The 18,406-nt window shown below is 41.0% G+C and overlaps 1 protein-coding gene across 1 annotated transcript; it reads left to right on the top strand.

Moving 5' to 3' along the window:
* The first annotated feature begins 2,610 nt into the window (after positions 1-2,610).
* Positions 2,611-6,039, top strand: ela3l (elastase 3 like). The gene is made up of 8 exons (XM_053421770.1): positions 2,611-2,724; positions 2,900-2,988; positions 3,204-3,301; positions 3,543-3,671; positions 4,172-4,308; positions 4,679-4,824; positions 5,109-5,261; positions 5,379-6,039. Exons 1-8 carry the CDS (start codon positions 2,685-2,687, stop codon positions 5,394-5,396), a joined length of 810 nt encoding a protein of 269 aa, XP_053277745.1. The 5' UTR covers positions 2,611-2,684; the 3' UTR covers positions 5,397-6,039.
* The last annotated feature ends 12,367 nt before the right edge of the window (positions 6,040-18,406 follow it).

Genomic DNA, 18,406 nt, shown 5'->3' with positions numbered 1-18,406 from the left:
TTCTGAGGCGCGACGAACCAAACATGTTGAGAAACAACGAATTAAAGCCGCGGTAAACAAAGACATCAAAATGAAATAAACTTATGCACTAAGAATTGAAAAGCGAAGGCAGGGGATGCCGTCTGTTAACATCAGTAGGACCGATAATGATAAAAGCAAATCAGCAGCCGACAGCTGAGGTTTGGATTTACTTCAGCCCCGTGGCTCAAAACACATCGCCTGAAGCAAATCAGGCAGCCACTGGAAAATACAGCTGTATATTCTTAAAGGGAAAAAAGGAAAAAAGGCTAAACAACATGGACGTCAGCGGTCTCAGAATGGGCTGAACATCAGACTGTCACTACACACCAAAAGATCCAGCCCACTGTGCTCGGGAACACCACATACCAGTAGTGGTAGCGTGGGATACGAAGAGGTATGCAAGTTAAAAATCACAGCTGACTGCACCCAACAGCACAAACCTGCCACGGTAATATTGACACATTATTGCAAAATCTTTCTCCTCTGCTCCACATGGGGAATGACCATGGCCGGCAGAGTGTTTACTGCCTGAAAGTGATGTAAACCAACAATAAACCTCACACACGGTGTCCTTCAGAGTTCAGCAACTGCTCAGATAGGGGAACCGGGCTGAAGTGTACGTGTTACAGATGCCTGGGGGGGGTCTGTAACAGCCATGATAATATTGCTCTTATCATTGCTCAGCCATGATAATATTATGCCTCATTTCAGAAACAAAATGCATTTGATTGAATATAAACATATCACAGCAGTAGGGAATAGGGAGCAGATTTTGGTGACCAGGTCATAAAACCCGAGTGTCAGGCTGAGAACATTCTCCTAATGTAGTCTAACCTTATTTTCCTGTTTAATGTACCTATCCCAGTATCTTGTGTCATCTGCCCATTATGAAATTAACGAATTCAAGAGTTGTTATCAGAAAATAGGGAGAGGGGAGCATCTGGACGCTGCCCTGTAATAAGCTTCACAACGTTTTACAGATTTGAAGAGTAATTTTAATTAGCTTTCCATTAATTGAATATCACAGCTTTAGAGAAGCTTACACGTGCACAGAAGTGCGTTCAGACGCAAACACACACACATGCTGGATGTTTCTGTAACTTGTGTTGTTGTTGTTGATGCCTCTCTTGTGCAAGTATTTTCTCTAGTCTGTAATTTACAGATGTGTAGATCTTTCCAAACAGTGGATTTAGCTGTTTTAATTTGTAAAGTATCGTCTGAGGTGTACGACCGGCTTCGTGCTATTAATTTCAATGTCAACATGTCTGAACTCTTTTTTTAAACGCTCCAGCCCAGTAAGATTGAGGATTGATTTCCTAAATAGCTCAATTTACAAAGTCTAGAAATGTTTTCTTGCAGCACAGTGACACGGAAATAGCAATGAATCCCTGTCTTTTTTTTAAAGAATATAACTTGGTTTGGTGTCTAAACAGATAAATTGTCCCATCTAGTGGTGAGCAGGGAAATTAAACGAGTCGTGTGAGCCAATAGTCCAGTTTGTTTATCTGAAATAGAACATGATAATGTTATTTTTATAGCTGAAATCTCTTTGTATTACAGAACAGTCCAGAGATACAGCTCGTAAAACAGCGGGGGAATCTGGCCTCAATGATGTAATCTTTTCAAAACTGAGTTCTCTCATTAAAAACAAACATATTGTGTTCAAGCAACGGCTACTCCTCGCCACCTACTCTGCTGACTACACACTTATGCAGGTTTTCTGCACCTTTATTTTGTTGAATTTTACCCAAGCTGCCTCTGACCGATTTATGTCTGCGTGCTGAGTCACCTCAGGCCTGCACACTCTGACATTTTCATACCTCAGAAGTTGTGTGCATGCCCTCCAAGTCTCATAACTTATTAAACTTCCGCCCGTTCAGGTGGTTATTACCAACCTCATGATACATGGGTCAGTGTTTAGAGCGGTGAGTTTGATTTCATGTTGTCAAATGCACCGCATAGAAAAATACTGAGAATGTTTAAATATGAAACATATTGAGTGACATCGATCATACATCTGGTCACAGAAAACCTCCCACTCTCCCAGCGCTGGAGAATTCACAGCACATTTTCACTGTGTACGTTGTAAGATGCCAAAAAGAGGATGGTGGTCCTGTCAATATAATCTGCACCGATGACACCATCTGTTTCTCATTGTCCCAGTTATTCATCATCGTAATGCCTCTTAGTTTGATTTTGGTTTTATATTAAGGAGTGAACAGGTCAGTGCCAGTAATCCAGATGTTGGCTTCCCATGCTGTTATGCAAGCAGTTAATCCCAGGTTTCAGGGAAGAGACTGTCATGAAGAGGAGTAAAGGTAAGTTCAAATGCAGCACATGTATGAATTGCCTTCTGCAGTCTGCATAAAAACACACATGCTCTGTTTGTTTACACCTGAAAGATGTTAAACACACATGTGCAAAACATGGAAGTGGGGCATGCATTGTCCCAGCACATGGAGTTCATGGGAAATGTCCCAGAAAATGCACCTGTTTGACTCCAGTACTTACCCTCGTCCCCATTGGTCCATTTCCATCCACTGGAAACCACGGATAAACCAATGGTAGAGTGTTTTTCTCCATTTGGAGCGGGCGTTGCCTGGGGTGGAAAGTTTAAAAGCGGGTGTGTGTCCTGCTGTCCCTCAGCGGACGCGTCAATCAACATGATCCCCATTGTGCTGGCCTCAGTGCTCTTTGCTAGCGGTAAGAACATCTGGCATTCTCCAAGTCTGTGTGCAATTGTTTCTGCGTGTTCTCAAATTTGCGTGAGTGAGGGTGCGTGCACAAATCTCAGCACACAGGGAGCATGAAATAATCACATTGTTCTCTTTCTCCTCTCTCATGTCCCACACATGTCCACCGTCTCCTCCTCGTGCAGCCCTCGGGTGCGGCACCCCAACCATTGAGCCCATGAATTCGCGTGTGGTCAATGGAGTCGATGCCAAGCCCCACAGCTGGCCCTGGCAGGTAAGCTAATATACAAACACATCTGTCAATGGTTTCTCTTTTTATATATTTACTGGTAAGCCTGAAGGGTCCAGCATCTGGTTATTGTATGTTAGACCCAGTGGTTATTAAAATCTATAAATATTTAAATGGTGGTTTATAAATTAAATCAGCAAATGATGAAACATCTCTGCGTCCACATACCTGCCTCTAACCGTGTCCTCTGTCATCTCCAGATCTCGCTGCAGTATGAGAGGGACGGTGAATGGAGGCACACTTGTGGTGGATCTCTGATTGCTGCCAACTGGGTCATGACTGCTGCACACTGCATCAAGTACGAGCAGCCGAGGAACATAAACACACAAACACACCGATTAAACATCACATACAGAAATATCCCATTGTGACATTGACATTGCACTTATTCTGTGCCCCACTACTAACCTTATTTTCTTAATTCTTCATTATCCTTGACAAAATGAAGGTTACAAAAGTCCCACTCGACAAAAAACATTTGAAGTCATCAAATCATTCAATCTTTAACTCGGGCCTCAACACTCTGCTCTGTCCTGCAGCACCAAGCTCTCCTACAGGGTGTTTGTGGGCAAACACAACCTGGTCGAGGAGGAGCCTGGCTCCCAGGCCATCCTGCCCGAGAAGATGATCGTCCATGAGAAATGGAACTCCATCTTCGTGGCCTTCGGGTAAGACAAGCACCCGGCGTGTACAGCACAGAGAGCACGGCTGGGTCTCCTGTCGTAACACACAGTCCATCATAATCTCACACGGCCTGTGTCGAGGTGACAAAGTGCACTGAGGCTCAGACTTGAATCATTCACTTCGGTCCAGCTCCTGACACAAGTTCTCCATCTTCATTCATCTCAAATTCTTCTACAACCTAAATAAAGACAAGTGTTTTTTGGTTTAAATGCTACGAGATTTTTCACCTTGAAAAGGCAGTTGGATAACTTTTATCCGCCAGTGGAAACCTAGAGAGATAAGACGTTCCTTTATGTTGATTTATGGATGCAAAAGTACAGGTTGCCCTCATGCATTTGCTTTGTATGAACTGTATTTATTCCCAAGGCTTTACTGTTTATCATTTGTGTTTTACATTCATGTGTCTGCCTCAATATACCTCAGCGTTAAAGGTTGAACGAATGAATAAATAAATGAATTTTCTTTCTGTTTGTCTTTCTTTCAGAAACGACATTGCTCTGATCAAGCTGTCAGAGCCTGTGACTTTGAGTAACCAGGTGCAGCTGGCATGTATCCCTGCTGCTGGCGCTCTCCTCTCCAACCTGTACCCCTGCTACATCACCGGATGGGGCAGGCTGTACAGTAAGTCGTTGTTTGCGAAGGGCTGTTGCTGTGTATATGTTTCCTGTCATTGCATTCTCTCTCAGCTTACCATCTCGGAAATGTCTTTATACTATTGTCCTCAAGAGTTTTATACTTGTGAGCCAGCATGATGTTTTTGGATTTAAAACCAGCGTGAGTGTCTGTGTGATCGGAGTTACCCAGGGAAACCTGCAAAGTTTGGGATGAAAATCACATTCATGTCATTTTCGCACAAAACTTTTTTTCCCCAGGAAGGTGTTGGGGGGGTTACTTCTAAATTGAAAATTCAGGGCTCGGGAAATGCTATAAAGCCCATTTGACAGACGGCTAGTGTATGTGGATGGTAATAGACTCTGCCTGTGTGTTTTAGCTGGAGGCCCCATCGCTGATAATCTGCAGCAGGCTCTGATGCCTGTGGCTGATCATGCCACCTGCTCCAAGCCTGACTGGTGGGGTGTTGCTGTCAGGACCAGCATGGTGTGTGCCGGCGGGGATGGAATCGTGGGTGGATGCAACGTAAGCTTGTTTTTCATTTGTTTTAATGTGAATGAGCAAAGAATAATGAAGTTCAAATTTTTTATTTTACTTGAATGGCAATATTACCCTCAATGATGCCACTCAAGAAAATGTGTATATAAAAGGCAGTGAGTGTGTTCAAATGAAGATGGGAGGGGGATTTTTCCTTCTGTTCCAATTATACTTGAGCAAAACTTTGCTTCTCAGAGTTGCACCTACCAGTCTTCAAGTACCTCGACCAAATGAATAAAACACAAGCTCTCCTCCCCTCTCTCCGTGTCCAGGGAGACTCTGGCGGCCCCCTTAACTGCAAGAACAGCCAAGGAGCCTGGGAGGTCCACGGCATTGCCAGCTTCGTCTCCGGCCTTGGCTGCAACTATGTGAAGAAACCCACTGTCTTCACCCGCGTCTCTGCCTTCAACGACTGGATCGACAAGGTGAAAAGAAATACACACACACACACACAAATAGAATTAAGCACTGTTCTGAATGAACAATTCCCATTGTGTTAATGCCGTTCCCCTCAAAGAATGACTCAATCTTTTTCTTCTCAGGTTATGATGAACAACTAAAGAAGAAGAAGTCTCAATAAAAATAAGACCCAGAAAACTATTTGTATTGTGTAACTCAAACCCCACCAGATCGCAGCAAACCCAAATGTGATTAACTACACCCAGATGCACGGTAACCGAACAATGGTCTTTTTTGTTTTTTTTAAAATCACATGACAAACCCCGACTCTGCCCTCATCTTTGGAGGTTTTCTGGAAAAAAATACAATGTAAACAAATGTCCAGCAGGTGTCCTCATACACTCATGATCGGGGATTGGTTGTGACAGCTCTCCGAGAAAGGAACACAGTGCAAACTCCAGCGAATAGATGTGATTCACTGCAAATAGCCCAAATAAAACAAGCAGGCGATTCAGTTGCATAGAGGATGATTAGAGTGAATTGTGTGTGTGCTTCTTGACATAGAGTATGAATCTAATATTCCTGCTTGAAACTGGTCCAGTTTGTCTTCATGTCCTCTCAACAATGACCCATATTTCTCATCAGGGGCTTCTCTTTCCTCATGATATCAGAAGGAGGCAGTGGCCAGAATAGCAAAGTTAAGATGAACACTTTGGTCAGATTTTTAAAAAATTTTGATGAGGATCAGAGAGTGAGTGGAGAGGGAAAAATGAAGAGAGGAATTAAATTGGCTCCGACCTCCTTCTTTTACGTCTCATTCTTTACTCTTTTGTCTGTCTCACATTTGCAAGTCTCACACACAGATAACTTTTGACAGGGGAATGGAGGTGTGTGTGGGGGTCTTCTGATCAGACATGACACATCCTGCAGGAGCAAATAATGACCTTGTGTGTGTCTGTGTGTGTGCATACAGAGGCAGGGAGTTTCACTGTGACTGCACGTCAATATTTGAATGCAGTTCTCTGATATGATGAATCACACATCTGAAGAAGCTTCCTCTGGAGAATCCGCCTGTGATCAGTGATACCTCTCCCTTCTAAGCTCTCATGCTGCTCTCGGACTAATTCAGTCTGATTGGGGCATAAAGTGAGGGGATCCATGAGTATTGACTGTCTGCTTTGAAATGCAGCCGTAAAAATAAACCTACACAGCACTTCAGCTTTGTTTCCACGCACTGCATGGATAATTTGACACTGGAAAAAGTCTCATTGAGTGCAGTAATTCATCAGAATTGAATTTAAACATAACTAGATTAAACCTATTGTGGCTGGATGTGTCTTGATATCAGCCCAACTGTCTGAGAAGAATAAAACAATGTTCTACCTGGTAGAGAAATCATTATATTGACCAAATGCTTATATTTCTCATTATAGGACTAATGCAATAACTTAAATTCTTGCATTACAAAGACTTATTTCTCAAGATTTTTACTGCATTTATCAAGTAACTGATACCTTTAACACGTTATTGACTCTCGCACGTCATTGCACGTCACTACAATCACATCTAACCTAAAGGACGCATTTCTTCACTCATTGCTACCATGTGCTCCGGTGTACAGGCAGCACTTTGATGAAACTGATGCTCTCTGGATCTAATCCTCTGCAAAAACTTTTGTCTGGAGCTGTTGGTGAGGGTGAGAGCGAGGCCCTGAAAGAATGCTTTGTCTCTGCATAAACCCTGTGGGTCAGGGTGAACCCTGCTCCCATACACATACACAAAGAGAGGGAGACAGAGAGAGAGAGAGAGAGAGAGAGAGAGAGAGCTCAGACTCCCCCCATGGACCCTCTTCCTGTTGCACTGCATACCAATGAGGAAAAAAAAAAAAAGGAGTGCAACAAGTGCAAAGTTTGTGCAGCTGCTATTCAGCCCTGTGGAACTTGTTTCAAGAGTAGTGAGCAGGAGAGAAAGTGCTTTTAATTCAGTGCAACTTCAAGACCAAAATACACCTAAATATTGTGTTGTTTTTAAGTCTTTCTGCATTTGATTTTAAAGTAACTCAACTGCTGCATTAAGCTTTTTTAACATTTTACTCCCCCAAAAAATGTTCACATGCATCGGGGAAATGGGGATGATGGATCCAATCAATATTTGTATATATTCAACTTGCATCTTTCTGCTAATCAACCACACCGTTGAAAGATAATTACATTTGAAATATGATTCATAGTATTTATTTGAATGGAAGAAGTCAGATGTTGCAAAAGACCCGAATGCTGAGAAAGTTGCGAAACAGATCTGGAATGGTGGTGAAATGTTAATAATGTCCTGATTTAACTTTTTTTGTCTCAATAAGCACAGTAAACTGAAAGTATGTAAGGTTTTACAATACAATTTATTCTTTAAGTAACATTTAGCAGATAACAGTTATTGGGGTTTGTTTAAACATAAAGCATGGGCCTACATTGAGTCATGCAGATGTTACAGATATTATTCAATATTTATATTTCAGTTTGAGAATGGAACAGCTTTTACAACAGTTGTTAAAATTTATTTTACTTACTTATTTGTAAGTAACTGCTGCTCAGCTTGGGGGCAAGTTGTTGCAACTATATCAGCCATGTCAAAACATTGTGTGCTATACAGTAGCTGGACAAACTGAGAAGTCAACAAAGCATTGATTCAAACTAAGCTTTGATGAAATCATATAAAAGGGCGGGGCAGTATGATGACCTCTCATTTAAAACATGCTGATCTGGTAACAGTCAGATTAATATTAATAATATATATTCAGTCACAGATTTGGACAACGATCAAAAGTTGTGGTCCTACCTGAACTGTAAATGGGCAATATGGAGTGTAACAGTTAGCAAAATACAGTTAGTACAGTTTGTAGCTCACATAATATATTTAAGGATCATGTCTCAGTCTCATGAGCTACAGACAAATCTACAGAAATCACTTAGAGCCTGAACTAGCTCGCTGGAGCGTTAGCATGTGAGCTACCATTAGCACCTTGCTGTTTAAACCAGGCGCCTTCAGAAGTTCAGTGTCACTTTCCACTTTAACTGAAGCTGACACATGAACTGACAGAGGAGCACGTGACAAACAGCAGGATCACTGCACGGAGAGTAAATAAAACACGTGGAAACGCTCAAACTCACCAGGTCGGCAATGCTCAGGGGTATGAATCAGCCACGCCCCCTATATGGACGCGTCCGGGCGCATCGCTTTTTGATTGGTCCAAAAGGTTCCAGGAGATGTGACGACGTTACACCTGAGGTTGCCATTATTTACATGCCCGCTAGAGGTCGCTTAACTTCTAAACGTGACTACCTACCTCATCCTTACTGAACTCAGTGTGTAATAATAATATTAACACTGACATTAACAATAACAATAACTTTATTTGTATAGCACTTATCTAAACAAGGTGACAAAGTGCTTCACAAAATCCATTGCAAAAAATAAATGTGTTTACAAAGTGCTTTACAGACACAGATAAAGAAAATAAATGCAGTGCAATAACAATTTTAAAGATGGACAAATTAAAGAGTGGTTGTTTAAAGTAGACAGAAAGTGCCTCCTTAGCTGAATCCCTAATATTCCCCAAGGAATAGAGAAAGATCACATTCCTATCAGCAGTTATCAGTGAACCCTACAGTGTGTATCCTTGCTTTCATGTTCTTCTTCCTCGTGTCTTTCTTTCCCAGGCTGATTAATACCTTGCTGGTCCGCACTTTGGACTGTTGAGGCTCTTGCATGTGAAAGTCCAAACTAATGGATCTTCACTGAGCTGAGAGGAAAAGCCCTTAATGGGATGGTCCAATAAGAGAGTCTTTGTATAGCTCAGTGGTCACAGACTGGGGTGCGGAAAGGGAGGGACTGGTGTGGAGGGTGGGTGGGGGAAGGAGTGTAGTACTGACCGGGGGATGGGGATGATGAGCAGCCGTCACTGACAGCAGCTTCTCCCATGCGCCTGGCTGCAGACACCGGGACTCCTCCAGCCTCTGACCGCCCGTGGGTGCTGCTGAGCCGCCTTTGGATTGGAGTCTGTTGACCTACTTCCAGGGTGAAGTTCCCGCTTCGCTAACGGTTTGGTGAAGTTACTGGAGAGAAGTGCCCGCGTGTATCTGGACGCGTTACGCAGCTGCGGCGCAGAGGATCCAGACGCATGGACTCGAAGAAGAACGAGGTAGAGTGATGATTATAAGATGTCTATTTACTTTGTGTATAAGTTTAAAAAGTAAACCTATCCTATCATTCTCTGTGTATCAGGCGTAAAGTTTGGAATAGGACTAAATTTACAAGCTGAACGATATATGGCCAAAAGTATATATCAAGATTAAAGTTTTCACATCATTCAATATCGATAATATTCACGATGAATGCCACATTGTCATTTACAGTTTAAAGTGAATGTTGTGCTTTTAATCTCATCTTTATGAGCAGAGGATGAGAAGCACGTGCTTCAGAGCAAAACATTTATCAAATCTGATCAATATTAAACGCAATGCTTAATGCAAAACCAATATATAGTGTCGAACCTTTGTCATATTTCTATTGTTTGCACTCAGCCCTGTTGATCCTGCGACTCGTGCTGAAGTTGTGGTCTGGCAGTCAAATGAGCTGTACAGGAAGGAAGGCAGTTGAACAGGCGGTGTCAAAGGGGCTTTTCTGACAGTGCACTGCAAGGTGATGCATTATCCACCAGTCTTCGCCTGTTTTCCATGTGGTCACCCACTGCAGGCTCTGTGAGACGCGTGTGGCTGCACTCTCATGCAGTGCCCAAAGGCCCAGCCCTGTGGAAGAGAGCGCTTTCTGGTACATGGCAGTATTTGCATACAAACAAACATTAGATTGTTTCCATGTGTACACAAAAGGCCTTTATGTGGGTCAAAGACACCATTCATGAAATCACACAAATGCAAGATTCATTTTCATGCTGCATTTTAGTGATGCATCCAGATTCAGAACTTAATTATAATAATAATAATAATAATAATAATAATAAACTTTATTTAAATAGCACTTTTTCAGTGCACAGCTACAAAGTGCTTCACATCGAGCAAGACAACAAATTAATACAACCAACAGTTAAAAAACAGAACTAAACAAAATAGATCAGATCACATGTAGTTCAACTATATCTCATTACGACCACAGTTATTGCGTAACAGATACACTGCACTTATCTGCAGTCACACACAGACAGTCAATGTGTGTTTCAGTGTGTGTTTCAGTTTGGGTTGTGTGTCTGGTCGGTCATGTGCTGGTCTGACCTTTGAACCCCTGAATCTACCAAAACTCACTCATTTAAACATGAGATTTCTTCAACTGAATTCACACACACAACAAATACACACACTACAAATGCTTTACTTGTCAATAGCAGTGACACCTTTTAAACTTTGCCAGACTTGAAAAGTTCTGATCACCCACAAACCCACAAACACAAACCTTCTCTATAAAGAACTCTACAAAACCTTTATCCTCATTTACCCTGTGTTTGAATTTTGAATCCATTTTTTCCCCTCTAGTGTGGTCACAATTGAAACGTAGTTAGCCCAGTGTTCAGAGGAAAAGCCTTCATATCGCAAACGAGAACAAATTATTCTTGTTGTTAATAAGACATGAACCACAATCATCTACTTTGATGAGTGCACGTTATGAAAATGTCTCATAATTGCCGATAATCTAAAGCTAGTGTGACGGTTGTGTGTTTTCTTGTTATATGCACCACTGATTGTGTGAAATTTATATGAGCACACAAACAGTCCTCTTTTCCACTACATTGCTCACACTCATTGGATTTCCGTCACTCTCCAGCGCAACCACTCACACACACATGCATTCTCTTCCCTCTATCATGTCTCTCTGTGATTTAATTGTTACACATTCCTCACTTTTGCTCTAATTGAAATTGTAAACTGGATACGCTACATTTCATATAACGTGATTTCCGCCAAAAAAAACAACTCTTCAGCGTGGTCTGGAAATATTCAGCAAATCTGTGAGTGCAGTTTTATTGACAGTAATCCCAGTTAGTGATTATGAGGATAATTTTTCCCCACAGTGACGCCAGAGGCTTCCTGAGACAGACCCATCTGGTCCATCACGAGTTGGAGAGCACATCAAATGCATCACTGTCATCCTCTCTGACGCCGAGCTATCCATCTTTATTTAGCTTGGTCATAAAATGCCTATAAAGGGGAAGGATAACTTTGAAATGAGTTCTCAACAGCAGGTTTGGACTGTGGCAGTACATCCCTCAGTCGGAGAGAGATAGGAAATATTTGGTTTCATTAGAAATGCATTAGAGTGAAGGGAGAGGGGCATAGAAGTGAGGAGATGAGCTGAAGTTTGTATCTGTTATACTCTGAGAGGGAAAATATTCACACTCTATCTCATGCTTGAACTGACTCTCTCACCCTCCTTCTCTCTCCCTCTCAGTCTCTGTCAGTCTCTCTCGCTCGCACACACTAGTACACCTCAGCAACCCATTTAACACCAGCCACAAAACTGTCAACTATATTCCCACATGTTCCTCCTGAAAACGCTTTAGAGCTGAAATTCATTCAAAAATAATTCAGCGAGAAAAAAAGTGCTCGCTTGCACCTTCTTTATCAGTTTAATAACTTCATCGCTCTCTGCCAGTGTAAAGGAACCAGGGAAAAGAGAAAAGACGCTTCGACACGCGGCTGCAGCCAAAAGCCACTTTCTCCTCCTGTAATACTCTGCTATCATCCGCAGATTATTAACAAATTTCTGAAAATAGATTTTTCTTTGCATCAGTCTGACATGTCTCTTGTGCATTATTATCACTTTATTAAAGTCCTATAAAATGCTCTGTATTTCACACTTAAATAGTATTTGAGAATAAAACGCACTGGCACAGGTGCTTGGACAGGCTGCATGCAGGTTCCTCCATATTTGGCATCAGCAGGGATAAGGCCATCTTGGCCTGGTGACTACCTCGTCAGAGGGAAAGTAATCTTTACTGAGCCGACCTCATCGGAGGACTCAGCAGGCCCACGTGACAGGCAGGTTAAGCATGGCCAAGTATGACAAACTGTGTGTACGAGGTGTGTGAGCGTGCGCCTGGAAATTCAATGTTGAAGAGAAATTTCATTTTCTTTCAGAGAGAAATGGTGCATCCAGCGTGGAGCCAGCTGCAGAGCCTCTGAAGTGGCCGCGGTGAGGCAGCTGTCCAGTCGACCATGGATCACGATGTAAGGATGGGCCTGTCCGTGTGGACCATCGTGGCCATTGTTTGCAACTCGGTGGTGGGCGTCCTCATCCTCATCCTCTTCGTCATCCTCTACAAGGCCTGCAAGGTGCCTGCACACCCGGACAAAATGCCGGTTTTCACAGCAATGCCGCAGCCGAGGAAGGAGCAGAGGTACATGCTGACGGCAGCCTGATCATGGAGATGGAGACGAATAAGCAAAAAAGCTTTGTGGACCTGCCAGATATTGAGCGGCAGAATGTGACCATCTCTTCAAACACTTGTCCTTATTCGTGCTTTCTTTTGTTCTCACACGATGCTCATATCTCTCCACCATCAGCCCCGTCCAATCTGTGAACGTCAGAGGAGCTCAAGCTAAGCTAACTGTGGAAAGAGTTGTGGCAAGACCAATAGCAACAACAAGCGCGTCCAATCCTCTTATCTCCGCTGGGCGTCTCTGGGACTGTCCATCTGTCAGTCTCTTTGTTTTGCTCCACACAGACAGACTATGATCTCTTCCTCTGCTCCTTACTTTTTCGTCCCGTCAAGTGAGACAGCTGAACGGATGTGGAGGAGAAAGAGCAAAAAAACACGCTGAATTGAAATGGAAGCGTTAGGGGCGACAGGGTCGACTGAGTCACAATGAGGTGTCAGAGGAGGCAACGTGTACCTGTGTAGCTTAAGAGCATCCTGTTGTTTGCCTGAGCGATGCAGGGAGGAGAGAGATGCTGCCGGAGGAAGTGTGGGTGTGATAAAGGGCAGATATTTGGTGGGATGATAAAGTGCAGGGGAAGAACCACTTTGATGTGTTGTTTACAGAAACGGGAGCTCGCGGCCACTATTTGACAGTCTTCCTTTTTGACGTGTCTGCTTCCACCGACTCCCACAGGATTAAAAGTAACAGTGTAAATGTTCCTTGTGTCCTGGTGTGCCTCTCTTTCAGTCTGTGAACTACTCCAGAGACCAAATAGTGTATTTATTGAAAGCTTCCACCAGAAATGACTGGAAACACACAGTCAAACAGGTACAAGTGAAAATTGTATTCATTGCCGCCCAAGTAAGGCAGCTGGTAACTGTGGGATATCAAGATTGTTTGAAGGGTTTAAAAGAGATGATATGAGCCAGACTGACAAAATAGTCAGTCAATCATTACCTCATCTCCACATCATGGGAATAAAAACTGCAGCATATGTGTTTTTGTCTTGTAAACATATTCTATTGTGAAAGGGCTTTAAAAACGTTACTTAATTTGCTTGTTTGTTTTTTCAGATGAAATCTAATCTCAGGTATTAGTTTATTTTTGCCCAATGAAATACGAATATGTTGATTTTATTTTCCTTGTAGCACTTTGTGCTCTGCTTCATTTGATGTGAAATTTCTGAGAAATGCACTGGGGTCAGAACTGTGGATTTGATTGATTGATTGATCTGTCAAAATAAAATCCATTGATGAGAGGAGTTTGATAATTTATTGATATGTGAAGTCCCAGTTTGGTTATAAATCTGTTTTTATATACTAATCATCAAACAAAGCAAGAACTTTGAATTCTTGACTCTGGCAACCTACAGTGGTGGCTTTTCTATATATTTATATTTATGGATTGAATACTCAATCAAAAAACAATAAGTTTAATAACTTACCTCAGTGACATTCCTGTGTTTATTGCTATTATGCATTACCCCAGTTTATTCTTTACGAATACAACAAAATGATTTACTTATTGTTATACCCAACTCTTTGGTGACGATGTGAATTAACATGCTTCAATATTCTCTAAACAAAATAGCATGAATATAAATAACAATTGGCATCAGCCTCCTGCACTGAAGTAATCAATGTGGAACATATTGACCCCAACTGTGACCCACATCCTGTTGTAGTCAACTCTGACTGTCTAATCTTTATCTGCCAAACACCATCCAAAGGGGGAACTAGGGGGGTGAACTGCTGCTGATATTTTCTTTGAGTGACACGCAGCATCTTAATTATAGACTTTAATTGATTTGACACACTTTAACACACATAAAGACAGAATGGCACTGCTAGTGTTGTACGTTTGGTACTTGTGCTTGAGCATTTCCATTTCATGCTATATTTCTTATCCGCTATATTATATATAGTATATATACTATACGATACAGATTTTGCCATATATAAAGGTACAAGATTATCGTATATCATATCATATAAAATAAATAGCAGAAATTATGCAGAAATTAAACCACCAGGAAGAAAAAAAGAGCATTTCCACCTTGTGCAACATGAAAAAACATGCAACACTCATAAGAAGGAGTCGTTCTTCTACTATGCACGTTACTCTTTTGTTAATATTATTATTATTATTATTATTATTATTAGTAGTAGTAGTAGTAGTAGTAATTGTAGTTGTAGTTGTAGTTGTGGTAGTTGTAGCAGTACTATTGTTGCTATTATTATTAAATGGTGCTGCTATCATTAATAACATCATTATATTTATAAGTATGACTAGTATTATTTTTAATATACCAACCTGACTGACCGAGCTTACATATGTTTCACCCATCTATTCTCGCCCCCCAGCTGTGACAGCAGTATTATCACCACACACTTTCACTCACTGTTTATGTTATTTGTTTATAGTGGTGATAATAGAGCTGCACAGCCAGTGAGTGTATGTGTGACAGCAGCAGTGCTTAAGACATGTATGCATACGTGTAAAAAAAGTGGTTTGTAGCACATGTACATGGCAGATGGTTTGGGCCTTTGTTGATGGGCTTTTGAGATGAAACTGCTTGTCAGAAAGGCTCTACAGCTGTCTAGTGTTTATCTGCTTCCCTTCTATGTATGTGCCTGCCAGTTCCTCTCTCGCCCTTCATCTCTTTGGCTGTCTTCCTCTTATTTGGTTCTCTGTTCCCACCGAGCCACACCAGTGCCAGAGCCAGAGCCTGTGCTGGATGTGAAGGTCAGCACGCTCTGATGCAAATAGTTAATGAAGCACTGCACTGTTATCACAAACAAAAATAACGATCCTCTATTCAAGACATGCAGCTGAATGAGTTTATTAATTGATCCATCTGGTCACACGTCGCCTCTCCTGCCCAACACTCTCCTATCGATCCCTCCGCCTCAGCAGAGAGTGCAGTCGTTTTTTTGGATGATGTTTACTGTGACTTCCTCCAGTTGAGATTAGACACGGCTGCTGCGCTCATCATGAGTTGTTCCATCCCTCCACCCCAGCGTATGCAGCAAAACAATTTCCCCCGGTCGTTCAATGGTAGCTGAGATGGAACAGGGTCACGGAACTCAATATGGTGTTACATAATGATCAGTAAAAATATTACAGACAGAGAAATTTCTAATGAACATATGAAAGGCCAGTAATCTGCAGCTCCATCTGCACCATTGGAAAGGTTGCGTAACCCACATCAAGCCCAACTGAGTGATGTTGGTGTTTGTCTGTGTGAGTGTGTGTGAGTGTGGGGGATCAAATGTTAATCTTTGTTTTGCCCACTACATGTATCGAGTGTGGGCATAATAATCTATAATCTATAAACACAACTTTCATTTTGAGGCTGTGATTAAATATGAATTCATGCAGTATAGGGACAGTGTCTTTCCTTGATATAAAATGTGCAGGGATGGGACATGTGTTTGTGTGTGTGTGTTGTGTGTGCGTTTCTGTGTGTGTGTTTCTGTTTGTGTGTGTGTTTCTGTGTGTGTGTGTGTTTATCCACTTCAATGTCCTTGTATATGAAAGATTAATGACAACATTTCTAATCACCCTTAATCAGATCTTCATGCCGGGACCCCTATAGAGTCAAGAACATCATCACAATTACACACACCAAGACACACGATCATTAGATCCATTTTGACAACAGTGCAGCTCGGATTCTGATATCATTGGGTATAATCTAGTAGGTATGAATCTTTATTCTGCCATTATAGCGGTCTAATTATAGCATGAAACAATCTGAAATGATAGTTATGTGAAAAGCCTCAGTGAAAAGAACATGGTAGAAAGACAAATGATGTCTGTGAGTGATGTAAAGGAATAGGCGAGTGTGAGAGATAGAAAAAATTTAAATTCTTTCATCCATAATATCTTTCTTCCTTTCTTTTTTTTTGAGCAATCTACTGCCTCTTAAAAAAGCATCAATGTCTCACATTTTCCCAACTTAGATAAGTTGACCTCCACATACGCAGCTGTATTCATATCTATCGCATGTGCATGACCAGAAGAATGGATCTCACACTGTTTTAAATACTGAAACTCGATAACCTACTTGACCCCACACACACTTCAATGTCATTGATCTTCCCTCCACCCTGTGTTACTCCTCTTGTGTAGAATCAGACTGCCACCTGCTGGATCATTGTCTCCATGTGCAGCAGCCTCCTGTTCGAGCCGCCTGGTGCTGGCTGCAGTAGAGGCCCACTGCTGCCACATGCCCTCTCCATTATTGTGCAGCAGAGCGTGCTATTGCCGCTCTCTGCTGGAATGTCCAGGTAGGGACAATGTGCAGTCAGACGTGTCAATGACAAGTCATACAGCTGCGGATGTGTTTCTGGCAGGGTGACATTTACCAGGGGTAATTTTCTTTTATGTAAAAATAAGCAAATTATGCTAATTTTGTTATTTTAATTCAGTGTCTGTTAAAAGTTGTATGATGTGAGCGGCTATCCATTGTTTTTGCCAAAAGGTCATCTGACAGCTGTACAGCCGGTGGAAGAATGAAGTTTAATTGGTTTTATAATTAATTTATAGATTCATTCAATGGGTAATAGATATAATTGTTTTGTGGGGTGGAGAAAGATAAGGGTTCGAGTTAAGTTTATATTGTTGGTTTTTGTTGACAGAGGTAAATCAACAATGCTCCATTTTGGTGGTGGAAGAAATAAATACTTATCAGTAAATCGTAAAAATGCTCCTTATTAACGTTAAACTCTTGCATTCTGAAAAGTACAGAATTGTTAGTAAAATGTACTTCAAAAGTCGAAAGTAAAAGTACTTTTAGTTCTTTTATCAGAGTTCCTGCCATCAGAATTATTTTATGAAGGACAATATATGAGTAACAGGGCTATTACTGTTGCATGAATGTACAAGAAGCATTTTGTTGTAGCAGAGTAAACATATAAATAAGCACAAAATAAAATACTAACTGAATTTTCATTCAATACAAGTTCATAAAGATTGTATTACTGAGTTATATATTTTATTTAGTTTTTACTTATTTTTATTTTTCAATGTATTACAAGAGTCTCTTGAGTTTGTTATTCCACAGGTTCTGCATTTAAAATGACAATATGAGTAATGCTGTATAAAGTTTAATATTAAATGAATTATTATAATTTGAATTGGAATTCCATTGTGGAGGCTGTAGTGCTCATTGACTTTCTGACTGATGAGTTGTTGAACCGTCAGTTTCTGGTATTTCTGTATTTCTGTAATGAGGAAATATTTTGTGTTTTCACTTGCCTTCTTTAAGGATTTATTTTGTTTTCGATAATGTAACAATGGAGATGAATAACACTTAATTTGAAAATGCTAAATTGATCTTTATTTGTATTTATAAATTATTTTTTTCACTGTAACTCAACTTGTATTCAGGAGACAATATGCTGCTCCTTCGAGGCATTTGTGCTGGTTTGCTCTTTTTACAGTGCATCCACTGTAATTTATATATTTATATATTTATATGACTGTAGATTGAATTACAGTATGTGACAGTGAGATCGCTGTGGTTCCTGTAGTAATTTTACAATATGTGCCAACATGTTCCTGTTTATTTACAAAGTAATGAAATCAGCTTAAATCCCCACAAATTAGGAAAAGTAGAAAACCAAGAAAGACATTCAATGTAATGTTGCTCTATCAATCGTTTGTACAGCCGACAATGTTAAACCAATATTTGGAACATTTGTATTAGAAAACTGACAAAAACATTCTATATTTCACATTTT

The sequence above is a fragment of the Pleuronectes platessa genome, chromosome 4 (assembly GCF_947347685.1).
Source record: "Pleuronectes platessa chromosome 4, fPlePla1.1, whole genome shotgun sequence".
Classification (NCBI taxonomy): domain Eukaryota; kingdom Metazoa; phylum Chordata; class Actinopteri; order Pleuronectiformes; family Pleuronectidae; genus Pleuronectes; species Pleuronectes platessa.
The sequence above is the reverse complement of the archived record's forward strand: the minus strand, read 5'-3'. Positions and strand labels throughout refer to the sequence as shown.